The sequence below is a fragment of the Delphinus delphis genome, chromosome 7 (genome assembly GCF_949987515.2).
Source record: "Delphinus delphis chromosome 7, mDelDel1.2, whole genome shotgun sequence".
In the NCBI taxonomy this organism is placed as follows: domain Eukaryota; kingdom Metazoa; phylum Chordata; class Mammalia; order Artiodactyla; family Delphinidae; genus Delphinus; species Delphinus delphis.
In genome coordinates this window covers 111827435-111846446 of record NC_082689.1, presented here as the reverse complement: position 1 = coordinate 111846446, position 19012 = coordinate 111827435, and the positions used below count along the sequence as shown (strand labels likewise).

Here is a 19012-nt window from a genome sequence, read left to right as displayed (position 1 = left end):
CTTCTACATTATCCAGTCGGATATAGGAGGCAAAAAGAAAACCCAGGGAACTCACTGTGTGTCCTTCTTAGGGTCATGAAGTCCCTAGACAGTCACCTGCTTTCTCTCTACCTTTCAGAGTCTCCTTGTGTTTGTTGTATGTATCGTGTCCAGGGTTTTCAGTTGTACTTAGAAGGAAGAATAGGGAAAACAACGTCTGCGTCTATTCTGTCTTACAGAAGCGTACATTCTGTCTCCTGCTTTTGTAAGATAACAGGTTTAGATCTACATACGTATTTGCCAGGCCATAGCTCCCTGTTCTCCCCTGTGTATAGCCTTTGTCACATAATGACAATAATTGTAATTGTCTGTAAACATGTCTGCCCTGTCACCACCTGTGAGCTCATAAAGAAGGTCAGGCCTTTCATCTCCGTATTTCCCAGTATACGGTAGTCCTTTACTTGGTCAGTGGAGGCAGTCCACTGCCCATTTCTGGCAATGCCCTTTCATAGGCATGTCCTTGTGGAAAACTGCCAGTCACCTGCCCAGGCCTCAGACCTCAGACCCCCCAATATCAGTCTTTTATATTCTCCTGCCAGGAACTGCTGGTAATTGGGCTGGGGAGGGTTTTGCTGCTAGGCTGGCTTCACCAAGAGAAAACTGGCTTTGGATGAATCTCGTTTATCACCTGGTCCAAACTGATCATTTTAGAGATGAACAAAACAAGGCCTACAGTAGTTAGATGACTTATTGAAGGTCAAGTTAGTGGTACAGCTGAAATGAAATTGGAATCTCTGGCAAGTCCAGTTCTCTTTTTTGTTGTGTTTTCCACCTACTTTATTTTACAGCCTGAAAGTAGATTCCAGTTGTGGGTTTGTTTTTTTAGGATCTTAAAACAAAGGGCATAAGCACACTGTCTCATGTTCTTTATTTATTGTTATTATTTTTAAAATATTTATTTATTTATTGGGCAGCACCAGGTCTTAGTTGCGGTGTGCGGGATCTTTAGTTGCGACATGGGAATGATCTTTTAGTAGTGGCATGTGTGCGGGATCTAGTTCCCTGACCAGGGATTGAACCTGGGCCCCCTTCATTGGGAGCGTGGAGTCTGAGCCACTGGACACCAGGGAAGTCCCGTCATGTTCTTTATTTTTTTAATAGAGTGTCAAACTTTATTGACTGCAACTTGGAGAACCAATTTTAATATATTCCCGGTGGTTTCCAAATCGTATTTTTCAAAATTGAGGTATAATTGACATGCAACATTTTATTAGTTTCAGGTATGCAACATAATGATCTGTATTTGTATATATTGCAAAATAATCACTGCACTAGGTCTAGTTAAAATCTGTCACCATAAAGAACTCTTTTTCTTGTGTTGAAAATTTTTAATACATACCCTCTTCGCAACTTTCAAATATGCAGTACAGTATTATTAACTATAGTCACCATGCTGTATATTATATCCCCATGATTTATTTATTTATTTATTTAATTTATTTAATTTTTGGCTGCATTGGGTCTTCGTTGCTGCACGTGGGCTTTCTCTAGTTGTGGTGAGCGGGGGCTACTCTTCGTTGCCTTGTGGGGGCTTCTCTTTGCGGTGGCTTCTCTTGTGGAGCATGGGCTCTGGGTGCATGGGCTTCAGTAGTTGTGGCTCACGGGCTCTAGAGCGCAGGCTCAGTAGTTGTGGTGCATGGGCTTAGTTGCTCTGTGGCATGTAGGATCTTCCCAGACCAGGGCTTGAGCCCGTGTCCCCTGCATTGGCAGGCGGACTCTCAACCACTGTGCCACCAGGGAAGCCCCCAAGATGTCCTTGTTTAATGGCAGAATAATATTCCATTGTATATTTGGACCACATCTTCTTTATCCATTTGCTGATGGACACTTAGGTTGTTTCCATATCTTAGCTATTGTAAATAATGATGCAGTGAACATGGGGATACAGATCTTTTTGAGTTAATGTTTTTGTTTCCTTTGGATGAATACCCAGAAGTGGAATTGCTGGATCAACTGTTAGTTCTATGTTTAATTTTTTCAGGAACTTCCTTCCATTACTGTTTTCCTTTTTGGAGGCACCAATTTATATTCCTGTCAGCTGTGTATGAGGGTTCCCTTTTCTCCACATCCGTGCCAACACTTGTTATTTCTTGTCTTTTTTTTTTTTTTTTTTTGCGGTACGCAGGCCTCTCACTGTTGTGGCCTCTCCTGTTGTGGAGCACAGGCTCCGGACATGCAGGCTCAGTGGCCATGGCTCACAGGCCCAGCCCCTCCGTGGCATGTGGGATCTTCCTGGACCGGGGCACGAACCCGTGTCCCCTGCATCGGCAGGCGGACTCTCAACCACTGTGCCACCAGGGAAGCCCTCTTGTCTTTTTAATAATAGTCATTCTAACAGGTGTGAGGCGATACCTCATTGTGGTTTTGATTTGCATTTCCCTGATGATCAGTAATGTTGAGTATCTTTTCATGTGCCTGTTGGCCATCTGTATTTCTTCTTTGGGAAGTTGTCTATTCAGTTCTTCGGCCCATTTTTTAATCAGGTTATTTTTTTGCTGTTGAGTTGTATGAATTCCCTATATGTGATTTGCAAATATTTTCTCCCATTCAGTAGGTTGCCTTCTCATTTTGTTGGTGGTTTCCTTTGCTGTACAGAAGCTTTTTAGTTGATGTAGTCCCACATTTATTTTTGCTTTTATTGCCTTTGCATTTGGAGTCAGATCCAAAAAATCATCACCATGACCAATGTCAAGGAGCTTATCACCTTTGTTTTTTTCTAGGAGTTTTATGGTTTCAGGTCTTACATGTTTAATCCATTTTGAGTTAATTTTTGTGTATGGTATAAGATAGTAGTCTAGTTTCATTCTTTTGCATGTGGCTGTCTACTTTTCCCAGCACCATTTATTGAAGAGACTGCCCTTTCCCCATTGTGTTCTCTTGGCTCCTGTGTTGTAAGTTAATTGACCATATACACTTGGGTTTATTTCTGGGCACTATCTTCTGTTCCATTGATCTGTGTGTCTGTTTTTATGCCAATACCATACTGTTGTGATTACTTTGTAGTATAGTTTGAAATCTGGGAGCATGATGCCTCCAGCTTTATTCTTCTTTCTTTGGCTATTTTGGGTCTTTTGTAGTTTCATACAAATTTTAAGATTGTTCTGTTTTTGCAAAAAATGCCATTGGAAGTTTGTTAAGGATTGCATTGAATCTGTAGATTACTTTGGATAGTATGGACATTTTAACTATTCTTCCAATCCATAGCTTGGAATATCTTTCCAGTTATTTGTATTTTCAGTTTCTTTCATCAGTGCCTTATAGTTTTCAGTGTACAGGCGTTTCACCTCCTTGGTTAAATTTATTCCTAGGTATTTTATTGTTTTTTTGTTTGTTTTTGTTTTGCTTTTTAATTTTTATTTTATATTAGGGTATAGTTGATTTACAATGTTGTGTTAGTTTCGGGTGTACAGCAAAGTGATTCAGTTATACATACACATATATCTATTCGTTTTCAGTTTCTTTTCCCATATAGGTTATCACAGAGTATTGAGTAGAGTTCCCTGTGCTATACAGTAGGTCTTTGTTGATTATCTGTTTTATATATAGTAGTGTGTATATGTTAATAATTTATTGTTTTTGATGCAATTGTAAATGGGATCGTTTTCTTAATTTCCCTTTCTGAACGTTTGTTATTAATGTATAGAAACGCAACAGGTTTCTGTATGTTGATTTTGTATCCTGCAACTTTACTGAATTCATTTATTCTTACAGTTTTTTTGTGGAGCCTTTAGGGTTTTCTATATATAATATTCTGTCATCTGCAAGTAGTGACAGTTTTACTTTTTCCTTTCCAGTTTGGATGCCTTTTATTTCCTTGTCTAATTGCTCTGGCTAGGCCTTCCAATAGTATGTTGAATAAAAGTGATGAGAGTGGACATCCTTGTCTTGTTCCTGATCTTAGAGGAAATGCTTTCAGTTTTTCACCATTGAGTATGATGCTAGCTATGGGCTTGTCATATATAGCTTTTATTATATTGAGGAATGTTCTCTTTATACCCACTTTGTTGAGAGTTTTTATTATAAATGGATGTTGAAATTTCAAAATTGTATTTCTAATGGGCCTATATCTTTTCAGCAGGCATACGGCTATGGTCCATACAGTGGTGCATACCCGCCAGGAACTCAAGTTTTCTATGCTGCAAATGGGCAGGCTTATGCTGTACCCTACCAGTACCCATATGCAGGTAACTTATGCCAGCCTTTCATTCCTTGTTTCTCTTCATTTAGTGAGTAGATCAATAAAGCCTGAAGAATTTTTATTTCTCAATTTAAGGTGAGCTATGTTTCTTCTGGTTAGACTAGAAATCACTCCACTACTTAAAAAAAAAAAAATCATTATATATCTTCACACTGCTTCACAAAAGTTAGAGTGGGCTTGATTTTTAAAACTTCACTATTGTATCCAGATTCATCCCCAAGAAGAGAATTTGTACTTACTGAAATTCATTTACATTAAGAAGCAACCAAACTAAGAGACCCATTTTAAGGGATAAAAGGTAATCTTTCTCTTTTTTTTCCTTCTGGTAATATCCTTCAAAAATTATCACTACTTAGGTGTGATGTTCCATTTTGCAGGTGAAGTAGAGGCCTGGGAGGGCTTATGTTTATTCTGGGCTTTTAATGGGTTCGTTTCATCTTCCACCTCACCCGAAACAAGTTGTTAGGTATGAATGACTGGCCTGTGTAGGAGGCATCAAGTCCTAGGTGCAGCATGGTCAGGGGAAGTCTACAGGGTGGAGGTGCAGGAATATGCTGGCACCTACAACCAGGGCAAGAGGGACCAGAGCTACGTGCCTGATGGCCTGAAGAGTGAGGCCACACCCAGACCCCAATGAGCAGGTGAAGTCAGGCAGGGGCAGGTCACAGTGGATATTGCCTGTCAGAGCAACACACAGGAGAGTGAGTTGGTGAATAGACTGGAATGGGAGCCCAGAGCTTTTCAAGAGATTAGAACTCTAGGTGGCTGTGAGCAAACCTAGCACAGTGCCTTAACGCAGAAGCAGTAGAAGGAGAGTGTGTTACCAGAAGGGTGTGTGGTCACTGATATTAATGCCGCAGAGAAGCCAAGGGGGCTGCCACGGGGTCTCTGGATTTGGCCGGCCTCAGACTCAAAGTGTCCTTTTGGTTAGTGGTGGTTACTTTGGTTTCTCATGCATTAGCACCTAATACAAGAGAGTTTCTCCTGTTATCTGTGTCTGGAATCTGATGCAGTGCACTCATCTAGCATAGACTGAAGGATTCTGCCTTGCTTGATTTTTTTTTTTTCATGTCAAGTTGAAAACTGATAAAATAATGATGCTGAAAAATGAACTATCTGTCTATCCTCTAATCCTAGCACAACTATTTTTGTTTGAATTATTTTCCCCATGTACAATAATTGTTTCATCTTTGTTATCTTACATTACTTTTTGCATTCTATTCTCATTTTATCAATAAAATTTTATGTATTTTGTTCAGAGTGCTACATAATCTTCTTAAGTATTTTTTTTTTTTTTTGCGGTACGCGGGCCTCTCACTGTTGTGGCCTCTCCCGTTGCGGAGCACAGGCTCTGGACGCACAGGCTCAGCGGCCATGGCTCACGGGCCTAGCCGCTCCACGGCATGTGAGATCTTCCCGGACTGGGGTACGAACATGCGTCCCCTGCGTTGGCAGGCGGACTCTCAACCACTGCGCCACCAGGGAAGCCCTGAAAGTTTTGATAAGGTCTTAACATGGAGTCAGGTTGCTTTAGTTTACATTTGTATGATGACTGGCAAAGATAAACATTGTACAGTTGTTTACAAATTAGATTTTCCCTTGTATGAATTATTTTTTTCCCCATTTATTTTGGGGTTGGTGGTCGGTTTTTAAGCCCTAGCCTAATCGTCTGATGAGAACCAGTCTTGTATTCAGCCCCTAGGCCACAGACTGGGATCCCAGCTGTTTCTAATTCTGTACAAAAGCAGAAGTTCTGTGCTTGTGCTTGTGAAGGGAATTTCTGTACATAGGATTCCATCCTTGCCTTTGACTTCGATGATGAAAAAAGAGACAGCACACTTGGGGCCACCTGAGAATACTTGCTACTGAGGGCTGAGTGCAGTCCATAGGCATTCGGCATATGTGCTGTGACCAGCTAGCAGGGTGCTTGCTGTGGAAGGGCTGCTCAGTAGTGGTCGTCCCACTGCAGCATCGTGCTGGTAACCAGACAGGAGCTCTTCAGTCAGCCTGTCTAATACTCTGGTGCTTTGCCAGCTTCATGACACACTGCCTTGCAGTGTCCATAGAGGCCCTGGTCGTGCAGAGAAGGTTAAAGTCCTTCTCTTTAATATGATTGGGGACTGGTGGCCGGGCAGCCAATTTAAAAGTGCTCAGAGTGCTGTGTACACACTATAAGTATTCTGTTTTAATTTTCCCACGTTAGTGGACATTTGTTCAGCTGTCTCTTGTTGTGGGCTTGAGGTCTTTGGTTTGAGTTGGCTCCTTTGGTTAGAGTCCTCTGTTTCTCTCTTACAGAGATGGTACTCATGTGACACATAATTGCACTACAGTTTCCAGGGCCAAGTCTGAGAGCAGACCTCTAGATTTTGTGATTCATGGTGTCTCCTCCCCCATCTCTTATTGTTTACTCAATTCGTTGGTTTGATGATAATTTGTAAAAGTTACTTGCCTTTATTTAGACTTTCCTAAAGTATCTAACTTAATTGTCATAGAAACAGTATCTGCCTTTTCTACATTCGTGTTTTGATCATTTATGTAAAGTTTAGTTAAATTAGATAATTAAAATAAGTACAACTTGGAAATGTCCCTAGTTGACTTTGTTAAGGACTTAGCTCCTGGGACTTCCCTGGTGGCGCAGTGGTTAAGAATCCGCCTGCCAATGCAAGTGACACGGGTTCGATCCCTGGTCTGGGAAGATCCACGTGCTGCGGAGCAACTAAGCCCGTGCGCCACAACTGCTGAAGCCTGCGTGCCTAGAGCCTGTGTTCCACAGTAAGAGAAGCCACCGCAATGAGAAGCCTGCGCACCACAACAAAGAGGAGCCCCCGCTCGCCGCAATTGGAGAAAAGCCCGCATGCAGCAGCGAAGACCCAATGCAGCCAAAAATAAATAAATTAATTAATTAATTTTTTTAAAAAAAGGACTTAGCTCCCTGGTAGGAACAGAAGAAGTTGGCTCCTGGGCATGCATTGAGGAGATCCCTCTGGGGGTCTAACGGAGGGCATGCAGATTTAGATTTTTCAGGGGATCTTTTTTTTTTTCTTTTTTAAAATGTGGATTAAACATTTTTTTTTTTACATCTATATTGGAGTATAATTGCTTTACAATGGTGTGTTACTTTCTGCTTTATAACAAAATGAAACAGTTATACATATACATATGTTCCCATATCTCTTCCCTCTTGTGTCTCCCTCCCTCCCACCCTCCCTATTCCACCCATCCAGGTGGTCACAAAGCACCGAGCTGATCTCCCTGTGCTATGCGGCTGCTTCCCACCAGCTATCTACCTTACGTTTGGTAGTGTATATATGTCCATGCCACTCTCTCACTTTGTCACAGCTTACCCTTCCCCCTCCCCATATCCTCAAGTCCATTCTCTAGTAGGTCTGTGTCTTTATTCCCATCTTACCCCTAGGTTCTTCATGACATTTGTTTTTTCTTAGATTCCATATATACGTGTTAGCATATGGTATTTGTCTTTCACTTTCTGACTTCACTCTGTATGACAGACTCTAGGTCCATCTACCTCACTACAAATTACTCAATTTCATTTCTTTTTATGGCTGAGTAATATTCCATTGTATACATGTGCCACATCTTCTTTATCCATTCGTCTGATGATGGACACTTAGGTTGTTTCCATCTCTTGGCTATTGTAAATAGAGCTGCAATGAACATTGTGGTACATGACTCTTTTTGAATTATGGTTTCCTCAAGGTATATGCCCAGTAGTGGGATTGCTGGGTCATATGGTAGTTCTATTTGTAGTTTTTTAAGGAACCTCCATACTGTTCTCCATAGTGGCTGTACCAATTCACATTCCCACCAGCAGTGCAAGAGTGTTCCCTTTTCTCCACACCCTCTCCAGCATTTACTGTTTCTAGATTTTTTGATGATGGCCATTCTGATGGTGTGAGATGATATCTCCTTGTACTTTTGATTTGCATTACTCTAATGATTAATGATGTTGAGCATTCTTTCATCTGTTTCTTGGCAGTCTGTATATCTTCTTTGGAGAAATGTCTATTTAGGTCTCTGCCCATTTTTGGATTGGGTTGTTTGTTGTTTTGTTATTGAGCTGCTGCTTGTAAATTTTGGAGATTAATCCTTTGTCAGTTGCTTCATTTGCAAATATTTTCTCCCATTCTGAGGGTTGTCTTTTGGTCTTGTTTATGGTTTCCTTTGTTGTGCAAAAGCTTTGACGTTTCATTAGGTCCCATTTGTTTATTTTTGTTTTTATTTCCATTTCTCTAGGAGGTGTGTCAAAAAGGATCTTGTGTGATTTATGTCATAGAGTGTTCTGCCTATGTTTTCCTCTAAGAGTTTGATAGTTTCTGGCCTTACATTTAGGTATTTAATCCATTTTGAGCTTATTTTTGTGTATGGTGTTAGGGAGTGTTCTAATCTCATACTTTTACATGTACCTGTCCAGTTTTCCCAGCACCACTTATTGAAGAGGGTGTCCTTTCTCCACTGTACATTCCTGCCTCCTTTATCAAAGATAAGGTGACCATATGTGCGTGGGTTTATCTCTGGGCTTTCTGTCCTGTTCCGTTGATCTATATTTCTGTTTTTGTGCCAGTACCATACTGTCTTGATTACTGTAGCTTTGTAGTATAGTATGAAGTCAGGGAGCCTGATTCCTCCAGCTCCGTATTTCGTTCTCAAGATTGCTTTGGCTATTAGGGGTCTTTTCTGTTTCCATACAAATTGTGAATTTCTTTGTTCTAGTTCTGTGAAAAATGCCAGTGGTAGTTTGATAGGAATTGCATTGAATCTGTAGATTGCTTTGGGTAGTAGAGTCATTTTCACAATGTTGATTCTTCTAATCCAAGAACATGGTATATCTCTCCATCTATTTGTATCATCCTTAATTTCTTTCATCTTATGTTTTATAAGATGTCTTATAATTTTCTGCATACAGGTCTTTTGCCTCCTTAGGTAGGTTTATTCCTAGATATTTTATTCTTTTTGTTGCAATGGTAAATAGGAGTGTTTTCTTGATTTCACTTTCAGATTTTTTCATCATTAGTGTATAAGAATGCCAGAGATTTCTATGCATTAATTTTGTATCCTGCTACTTTACCAAATTCATTGATTAGCTCTAGTAGTTTTCTGGTAGCATCTTCAGGATTCTCTATGTATAGTATGTCATCTGCAAACAGTGACAGCCTTACTTCTTCTTTTCCGATTTGGATTCCTTTTACTTCCTTTTCTTATCTGATTGCTGTGGCTAAAACTTCCAAAACTATGTTGAATAAGAGTGGTGAGAGTGGGCAACCTTGTCTTGTTCCTCATCTTAGTGGATATGGTTTCAGTTTCTCACCATTGAGGATGATGTTGGCTGTGGGTTTGTCATATATGGCCTTTATTATGTTGAGGACAGTTCCCTCTATGCCTACTTTCTGGAGGGTTTTTATCATAAATGGGTGTTGAATTTTGTCGAAAGCTTTCTCTGCATCTATTGAGATGATCATATGGTTTTTCTCCTTCAATTTGTTAATATGGTGTGTCACGTTGATTGATTTGCATATATTGAAAAATCCTTGCATTCCTGGAATAAACCACCCTTTATCATGGTGTATGATTCTTTTACTGTGCTGTTGGATTCTGTTTGCTAGTATTTTGTTGAGGATTTTTGCATCTATGTTCATCAGTGATATTGGCCTGTAGTTTTCTTTCTTTGTGACATCCTTGTCTGCTTTTGGTATCAGGGTGATGGTGGCCTCGTAGAATGAGTTTGGGAGTGTCCCTCTGCTATATTTTGGAAGAGTTTGAGAAGGATAGGTGTTAGCTCTTCTCTAAATGTTTGATAGATATCGCCTGTGAAGCCATCTGGTCCTGGGCTTTTGTTTGTTGGAAGATTTTTAATCACAGTTGCAATTTCAGTGCTTGTGATTGGTCTGTTCATATTTTCTATGTCTTCCTGATTCAGTCTTGGCAGGTTGTGCATTTCTAAGAATTTGTCCATTTCTTTCAGGTTGTCCATTTGATTGGCCTAGAGTTGCTTGTAGTAATCTTTCATGATCTTTTGTATTTCTGCAGTGTCAGTTGTTAGTTCTCCTTTTTCATTTCTAATTCTATTGATTTGAGTCTTCTCCCTTTTTTTCTTGATGAGTCTGGCTAATGGTTTATCAATTTTGTTTATCTTCTCAAAGAACCACCTTTTAGTTTTATTGATCTTTGCTATCGTTTCCTTCATTTCTTTTTCATTTATTTCTGATCTGATCTTTATGATTTCTTTCCTTCTGCTAACTTTGGGGTTTTTTGGATCTTCTTTCTCTAATTGCTATAGGTGCAAGGTTAGGCTTTTTATTCGAGATGTTTCCTGTTTCTTAAGGTAGGATTGTATTGCTATAAACTTCCCTCTTAGAACTGCTTTTGCTGCATCCCATAGGTTTTGGGTCATTGTGTCTCCATTGTCATTTGTTTCTAGGTGTTTTTTTATTTCCTCTTTGATTTCTTCGGTGATCACTTCGTTATTAAGTAGTGTATTGTTTAGCCTCCATGTGTTTGTATTTTTTACAGATCTTTTCCTGTAATTGGTATCTAGTCTCATAGTGTTGTGGTCGGAAAAGATATTTGAAACAATTTCAGTTTTCTTAAATTTACCAAGGCTTGATTTGTGACCCACGATATGATCTATCCTGGAGAATGTTCCATGAGCACTTGAGAAAAATGTGTATTCTGTTGTTCTTGGGTGGAATGTCCTATAAATATCAATTAAGTCCATCTTGTTTAATGTATCATTTAAAGCTTGTGTTTCCTTATTTATTTTCATTTTGGATGATATGTCCATTGGTGAAAGTGGGGTGTTAAAGTCCCCTACTATGAATGTGTTACTGTCGATTTCCCCTTTTATGGCTGTTAGTATTTGCCTTATGTATTGAGGTGCTCCTATGTTGGGTGCATAAATATTTACAATTGTTATATCTTCTTCTTGGATCGATCCCTTGATCATTATGTAGTGTCCTCCTTTGTCTCTTCTAATAGTCTTTATTTTAAAGTCTATTTTGTCTTATATGAGAATTGCTTCTCCAGCTCTCATTTGGTTTCCATTTGCTTGGAATATCTTTTTCCATCCCCTCACTTTCAGTCTGTATGTGTCTAGGTCTGAATTGGGTCTCTTGTAGACAGAATATATATGGGTCTTGTTTTTGTATCCATTCAGCCAGTCTGTGTCCTTTGGTGGGAGCATTTAATCCATTTACATTAAAGGTAATTATTGATATGTATGTTCCTATTCCCATTTTCTTAATTGTTTTGGGTTTGTTATTGTAGGTCTTTTTTTCTGTTGTGTTTCTTGCCTAGAGAAGTTCCTGTAGCATTTGTTGTAAAGCTGGTTTGGTGGTGCTGAACTCTCTCAGCTTTTGCTTGTCTGTAAAGGTTTTAATTTCTCCATCAAATCTGATTGAGATCCTTGCTGGGTAGAGTAATCTTGGTTGCAGGTTTTTCTCCTGCATCACCTTAAATATGTCCTGCCACTCCCTTCTGGCTTGCAGAGTTTCTGCTGAAAGATCAGCTTTTTACCTTATGGGGATTCCCTTGTGTGTTATTTGTTGTTTTTCCCTTGCTGCTTTTAATATGTTTTCTTTGTATTTAATTTTTGATAGTTTGATTAATATGTGTCTGGGCATGTTTATCCTTGGATTCATCCTTTATGGGACTCTCTGTGCTTCCTGGACTTGACTAACTATTTCCTTTCCCATATTAGGGAGGTTTTCAACTATAATCACTTCAAATATTTTCTCAGTCCCTTTCTTTTTCTCTTCCTCTTCTGGAACCCCTATAATTTGAATGTTGGTGTGTTTAATGTTGTCCCAGAGGTCTCTGAGACTGTCCTCAGTTCTTTTCATTCTTTTTTCTTTATTCTGCTCTGCAGTAGTTATTTCCACTGTTTTATCTTCCAGGTCACTTATCCGTCCTTCTGCCTCAGTTATTTTTCTATTGATCCCATCTAGAGTATTTTTAATTTCATTTTTGTGTTGTTCATCGTTGCTTGTTTCATCTTTAGTTCTTCTAGGTCCTTGTTAAATGTTTCTTACATTTTGTCTGTTCTATTTCCAGGATTTTGGATCATCATTACTATCATTATTCTGAATTCTTTTTCAGGTAGACTGCCTATTTCCTCTTCATTTGTTAGGTCTGGTTTTTATCTTGCTCCTTCATCTGCTGTGTGTTTTTCTGTCTTCTCATTTTGCTTATCTTACTGCATTTGGGGTCTCCTTTTTGCAGGCTGCAGGTTCGTACTTCCCATTGTTTTTGGTGTCTGTCCCCAGTGGGTAAGGTTGGTCCATTGGGTTGTGTAGGCTTCCTGGTGGAGGGGACTAGTGCCTGTGTTCTGGTGGTTGAGGCTGGATCTTGTCTTTCTGTTGGGCAGGCCCACGTCTGGTGGTGTGATTTGGGGTGTCTGTGGACTGATTATGATTTTAGGCAGCCTCTCTGCTCATGGGTGGGGCTGTGTTCCTCTGTTGCTAGTTGTTTGGCATATCGTGTCCCACACTGTAGCTTGCTGGACATTGAGTGAAGCTGAGTGCTGGTGTTGAGATGGAGATCTCTGGGAGATTTTTGCCGTTTGATATTACGTGGAGCTGGGAAGTCTCTTGTGGACCAGTGTCCTGAAGTTGGCTCTCCCACCTCAGAGGCACAGCACTGACTCCTGGCTACAGCACCAAGAGCCTTTCATCCACACGACTCAGAATAAAAGGGAGAAAAAGTAGAAAGAAAGGGGGGGGGAGAGAGAGGGAGAGAGAAGGAGAGAGGGAGAGAGGGAAGGAGGGAGGGAGGGAGAGAGAGAGAGAGAGGAGAGAAAGAAAGAGGATAAAATAAAATAAAGTAAGATAAAATAAAGTTATTAAAATAAAAAATAATTAAGAAAGAAAATTAAAAAAAGGCGTATAGAACCCTAGGACAAATGGTGAAAGCAAAGCTATACAGACAAAAAAAAAAAAATCTCACATAGAAGCATACACGTACACACAAAAAGAGGAAAAGGGGAAAAAATCATAAATCTTGCTCTCAAAGTCCACCTCCTCAATTTGGGATGATTCTTTGTCTATTCATGTATTCCACAGATACAGGGTACATCAAGTTGACTGTGGAGCTTTAATCCGCTGCTTCTGAGGCTGCTGGGAGAGATTTCCCTTTCTCTTCTTTGTTCGCACAGCTCCCGGGGCTCAGCTTTGGATGTAGCCCCGCCTCTGCGTGTAGGTCGCCGGAGGGCGTCTGTTCTTCTCTCAGAGAGGATGGCGTTAAAGGAGCCGCTGATTCGGGGGCTCTGGCTCACTCAGGCCGGGGGAAGGGAGGGTTACAGAGTGTGGGGCGTGCTGTGCGTTCTCCCCTGGAAGTTGTCCCTGGATCCCGGAACCCTGGCAGTGGTGGGCTGGACAGGCTCCCCGGCAGGGAGGTGAGGAGAGTGACCTGTGCCGCGTCTCGCACCCGTCTCTGGAGTTCGTTTAAGCAGCCCTCTTAATCCCCTCTCCTCGTGCACCAGGAGACAAAGAGGGAAGAAAAAGTCTCTTGCCTCTTCGGCAGGTCCAGACTTTTCCCTGGACTCCCTGCCGGCTAGCCGTGGTGCACTAGCCCCTTTTGGCTGTGTTCACGCCGCCACTCCGACCGAAGCCCGAGCCTCAGCTCCCAGCCCCGCCTGCCCCGGTGGGTGGTGAGCAGACAAGCCTTTCGGGCTGGTGAGTGCCGGTTGGCACCGATCCTCTGTGATGGAATCTCTCCGCTTTGCCATCCGCACCCCTGTGGCCGCGCTCTCATCCGCGGCTCCGAAGCTTCCCTCCTCCGCCACCCGCAGTCTCCGCCCACGAAGGGGCTTCTAGTGTGTGGAAACCTTTCCTCCTTCACAGCTCCCTCCCACTGGTGCAGGTCCCTTCCCTATCCTTTTGTCTCTGTTTTTTCTTTTTTTCCTTTTTTGCCCTACCCAGGTACGTGGGGAGTTTCTTGCCTTTTGGGAGGTCTGAGGTCTTCTGCCGGCGTTCAGTAGGTGTTCTGTAGGAGTTGTTCCACGTGTAGATGTATTTCTGGTGTATCTGTGTGGAGGAAGGTGATCTCCGCGTCTTACTCTTCTGCCATCTTCCCCCTCTCCTCTCCAGGGGATCTTTTAATTAGGTCAGCTTACAGGTTCCTACTGTATTACATTTCACTAGTTGGAGTTGCCTAATTGAAATTATTTAAATTTCAAGGCTGTGATAGTGAATGCTACAGTTCACCAGTTTTGTAGTTTAAACATACTGCCCTCAACTCCCGTGTGCCTCACTTTTGCCTGTCTATAAAAGAGGGATAACAGGAAGCTCGACTCATAGGGTTCTTGTGAGGATTAAGTGAGTCAATGAATGTAAATACTTGTAATACTATAAGTGCTTAGACTAGTAAGCACTTGTAGATGTTAGCCTTTAGTGTCACTGTTGGTTTCACCTCCATTCTTCATCTACGTGGACATATCACTATTGGATTAATCTGTTTCCTAGGGTTGAACTGCTAAGGGAATAGTGGGTCAAGGAGGAAAGTTAACACTATATGTGAGCAATTTTAAAGCTAATTAGCTATTGGACAATATATTGTGAAGCATAGAAGAGAACAAGCAATACATTTCCAGTTGTAAACTCTAATTGTGCAAATAAATTTGTTTAAAGTTTGCTTTTTAGAAGTTTTCCCCCTAGCATAAATATTTTTCCCCATAAAGACATAAGGTTAAAAATGAAGAGCAGGTTAGGTTAGCAGATTAAAGGTTTAATTTAAAAACGGTTTGCATGAATACTAAGAAGCTAACTAACTTCTAGGTGGGTTTTTCTTCTTAGCTGTCAGTGGGGATTCTTGACTCTCCCATTGTCTCTAGGCTCTGTGTGTCTCCCACACTCCTTGTCTGCCTGCCATCCTGATGAGCAGAATGTGCGGGGCTGAAGTGGACACTGGAGGCTGGGGGTTGCAGCTCCATTAGGATTCTGCTCTCTGCAGTGTCTGGGACTGTGGACCTTGGGAAGCTGCGCATCTTGATTTTCTCTTAGTGCCATCTTAGAAATGGAGGTGTCCTCCTCACTTGGCCAAGTCCAGTCACCTTCGCCTGTGGTGGAGGAGAGCTGGGGAGCACTCACTGCAGTCACCCCACCAGCACTCCGAGGGAGGGGTGCAGTGCATGGAGAAACCTCTGGAAGGGTCCCAGTCAAGTGAGCCATCTTTTTGAGTGAATGTGGGACTTCACAAACTGCTCCTATTTTTTCCTTCTTTTCTAGGACTTTATGGACAGCAGCCTGCCAACCAAGTCATCATTCGTGAGCGGTATCAAGACAATGACAGTGACCTGGCGCTGGGCATGCTGGCTGGAGCAGCTACAGGCATGGCCTTAGGGTCTCTGTTCTGGGTCTTCTAGAGTCCTTGGAACCTGGATGTGCATAGCTTCTGATACCCTGTGTGCAATAATATAATTTGCAGGGCATTTCTGTTTGTTACAAATGTTTTTAATAATAGTTTTAGTAGTTCTTTTGAAAGTAGTGACATCATACTTATAACTAATCCATATATGTACCATGGAGAAGGCTTTGGAGTGCTGTTAAAACGTGGACTATCTGGGGGCACTGGCTCATTCTAGGAGTTTTTTTATGGAACTCTCAGAATACCTTATTTGAACACACCTGTTTGGAAAGGGCATTTTCCTTTTAGAGTTAGGCCTTAGTGCTTAAGGGGTAGTTATTTTAGTGTTACGCGAGTAACGTCGTGATGTATGAGTGGTGAGTGATTGTGGCAAGAAGAACTGCAGCTGTTTTGGTTTAATGCCAGACTTTGAAACCTCAGACCAGACCTGGATGCACGTTACTTCAGGAGTCGTAGGCTGGAACCTTCCTGAGGCAAAGGTGTGATACCGCCCACAGCCTCTGGGGCTCTGCAGGCTTCCAACAAAACCGACTGCTTAGGATGATGGGCGGGATGGCAGATCCCCCGCTTTAAAATGATGCTTTTCATTTTATTTTTACTAGTTTGTTTTTGGTAGTGATCTTGGAAAACATCCCAAATTAGGAGTAGGCTTGAGTCTCAGCGTTTTAGGGCTTTATCATTTAAAACTTGAACAAGACAAACAAGTGTGTAGAGGTAGATTTGCTTTATTCAGAGGCATCATGTTTTAAGTGTTTGAGTATTTTTATTGCCACTTCAGCCTACTTATAGCTTATTTTTCTACTTGTTGAGAAAGTAATATTAAGAGAATGGTGAGGAAAGTGGAATGAGAGCCATAGTTACAGTGTTACTGTTTCAGGGGATTGGGCTGCACTGAGGGTCCTCTTTCCCACCCTTCTGAAGGCTGCTAAAGAGCCCGTTTCCTGTCCTTTGCAGGACTGGGGCACTGTGGCTGTCCCTGAGCATTGGGGTGCGTGGAGCCCTGGTGGTGGCATGGTGGGGGAGACTCAGGTTACAGATGGGAGTTGCGGCCTAAGGACATGAATGACCTGCTCAGGGGTATTACTCCATCTGACCAGGACACTGGCCTTGTTTTCATTCTTGACTCAAATGTCACAGAGAAGCTTAAAACCATTTAATTTGAGCCCCAACTATGTGTGAAGCTCTGGAAGACTTCGTACATTTTTCTTATTTCTTTATTTACGTAAATTTTAAAACATCAGTTATTCCAGTTTTCTGTCCTGCATGCTTTTAAAAATGTACTTTTACAAAGGCAGTTTAGCGCATTGAAGGTCTCTGCTCCTGTACTCCATGTGACCCGATTTTCCATAAAATACACTCCTAGTAGCACAAATTCCGTTTTTATTCTATGTGGGCAGTTACATACATAGTCTTTTGTTTCACTGATCAACCCACTCCATCTCTAAGGCAGACTTAAATAGATCTTTCTCCGTATGAAACCAGATGCCAAATGAACTTTGTGGTGACCACAGGTGTGTTTTCCTAGCCAATTCTATTGCACTTGTTGACACTGGAGAGTCTGTTTCCAGCTGAAAAGAAGTATACTTGGCTGTCATCTCTTTGGATGTTTGACATGGTGGAAAGTTGCCAGATGTGATGTGTGACGACACTGGTTTAATGGTTAACAATGTTGCTTTAGTTATTTTACATCGTATGTAGTAAGAATGGTTCTTTTCAGGTGGTAATCATTATTCGAGCTGTATGTTTTACTCACAAAATACTAAACTCAGTTTTTAATGTTGCATCATTTTGAACTTGGAGTTACTGGAACCACCGGTACTGAGTTACGTCAGTGAAACGCCCTTGAAGCAGATGGTCTCCTTGTGTTTCCCTGGCTTCCCTCTGACAGAAGGGGGAGAGCTATGGACTGAAACTCGTGCACACGTGTGCCCCCCCCATCTTCAGTCCCTGTCCCCAGTGGGGCCAGTCCCACTGGGCAACTGTAGTTGAGTCTGGAAGTTCACTGTCACTAGTGACTTGATCCTGAGAGGAAATGCATACTCTGTATAAAGATGGGCTGAGATACTTCATTTCCCTGGCCCCAGCTCTCATAGATGCTAGCGCTTAGGTAATCCTAAATCAAGAAGGTGAGTTGGAAGGAACTTGTTCAGGTTTCGTCAGTATTTTACTTCCATGTGTACTTTTAACTGGTTGGCTGTTGACATTGCACACATGCCAGCTGGCTTGTTTCTTAGCTCTGTTCTTTTAATTCATTGAGTTAAATTCAGGGTCTTAGATGTAAAGAGAAGGGAGAGACCCGTGGTTGTTTCAGATCATCATTCATGAAACGGGCCAGACCGGGACACAAGATCTGGATCATGGGAGAAGTTCCTGCCATTGAGACAGAATGACCCACATTTATTTTCTACATTACTTGTGATACTGTGTGATCTTTCTCCTTCCCAAGTTTATGTAGACACCAGCATGGGATGCGGTTCCATTTTTTTCTCCTAGGGTTGATCTTTTTTTCTGATTGCTTGCCTGTCTCTAGAATTCTGTTGTGTCCTCAGAACCTATTTTTCCCTGTATATGCAAATTGTATGTTTATAAGTGAAAATGTTAATACATTAAATGATTGTTAACCTTAAAGCATATTTCATTGACTTCTATTGTTTTTTTAAAATTCAATTTATTTAAACTATAAAGATAAAAACGATTCATGCGTTTCTCCCATCCCCCACCCCCTCGCTCTGACAACCATGAATCTGGTTTTGTTTTTTTTTTCATTTATTTTCTAGTAACACAGTCAGCTTTTTCTGCTGCATCACAGGCAATAAGAATGCCTTTTATTGAGCATTCCATAAGTGCTAGGGAATGTATTGTCACATCAGAAAACAATAACTTATTAAATTCCTATATTAACTCCATAAGGGATGTATTATCCAAGTTACTCTGGATGAAACTGAGGCTCAGAACTTAAATTCTTTTCTTGGGAGCGCACAGGTAGTAAATGAAACAGATTTATATCTGATATTAAAACATATTCTTTTTCCCTGTACCACGTGTATATGAGAGTAATTTCCACAAGAACATCGCAGGGGTCAGTACTTCTAGGATGACTATTAAAAAACTGACAGTACCTTCCTCAACCAGGTCTACTTGGCCTTGTGGGTTCAGTAACTTCTCCAATATCTTTGGGTACACGACTTTGTGTTTTGTTTTAAAAAATTATTTACCTTTTTTTTTTCATTTCTGCATTACCTCACTCTCTTCCTGGCTAGCTTTTCTGTTTATCTCGCCTGTTGCAGACTTTGATTAAATTGTGATGTGTGGTTGCCTGTAATAGTTTAAGATTAGGAATCTCATACTAGAAGCTCTGGATCTGTTGGTTTCATTTCTTTAGGGAAGAAGTCTCTAGTA

General features: G+C 41.2%; 1 protein-coding gene across 2 annotated transcripts in view; it reads left to right on the top strand.

The window, feature by feature from the left end:
- PLEKHB2 (pleckstrin homology domain containing B2) overlaps positions 1-18246 on the top strand; it is a 48634-nt gene extending 30388 nt beyond the window's left edge. The window contains exons 7-8 of one of the 2 annotated variants that reach the window (XM_060017012.1): positions 4118-4223; positions 15475-18246. In XM_060017012.1, the coding sequence (XP_059872995.1) occupies positions 4118-4223; positions 15475-15611 (243 nt within the window). In that variant the 3' untranslated portion in view covers positions 15612-18246. Of the gene's footprint in view, positions 1-4114; positions 4224-15474 lie in introns of both variants that reach the window. The other variant, XM_060017011.1, reaches the window with a different exon arrangement.
- Positions 18247-19012: the final 766 nt, after the last annotated feature.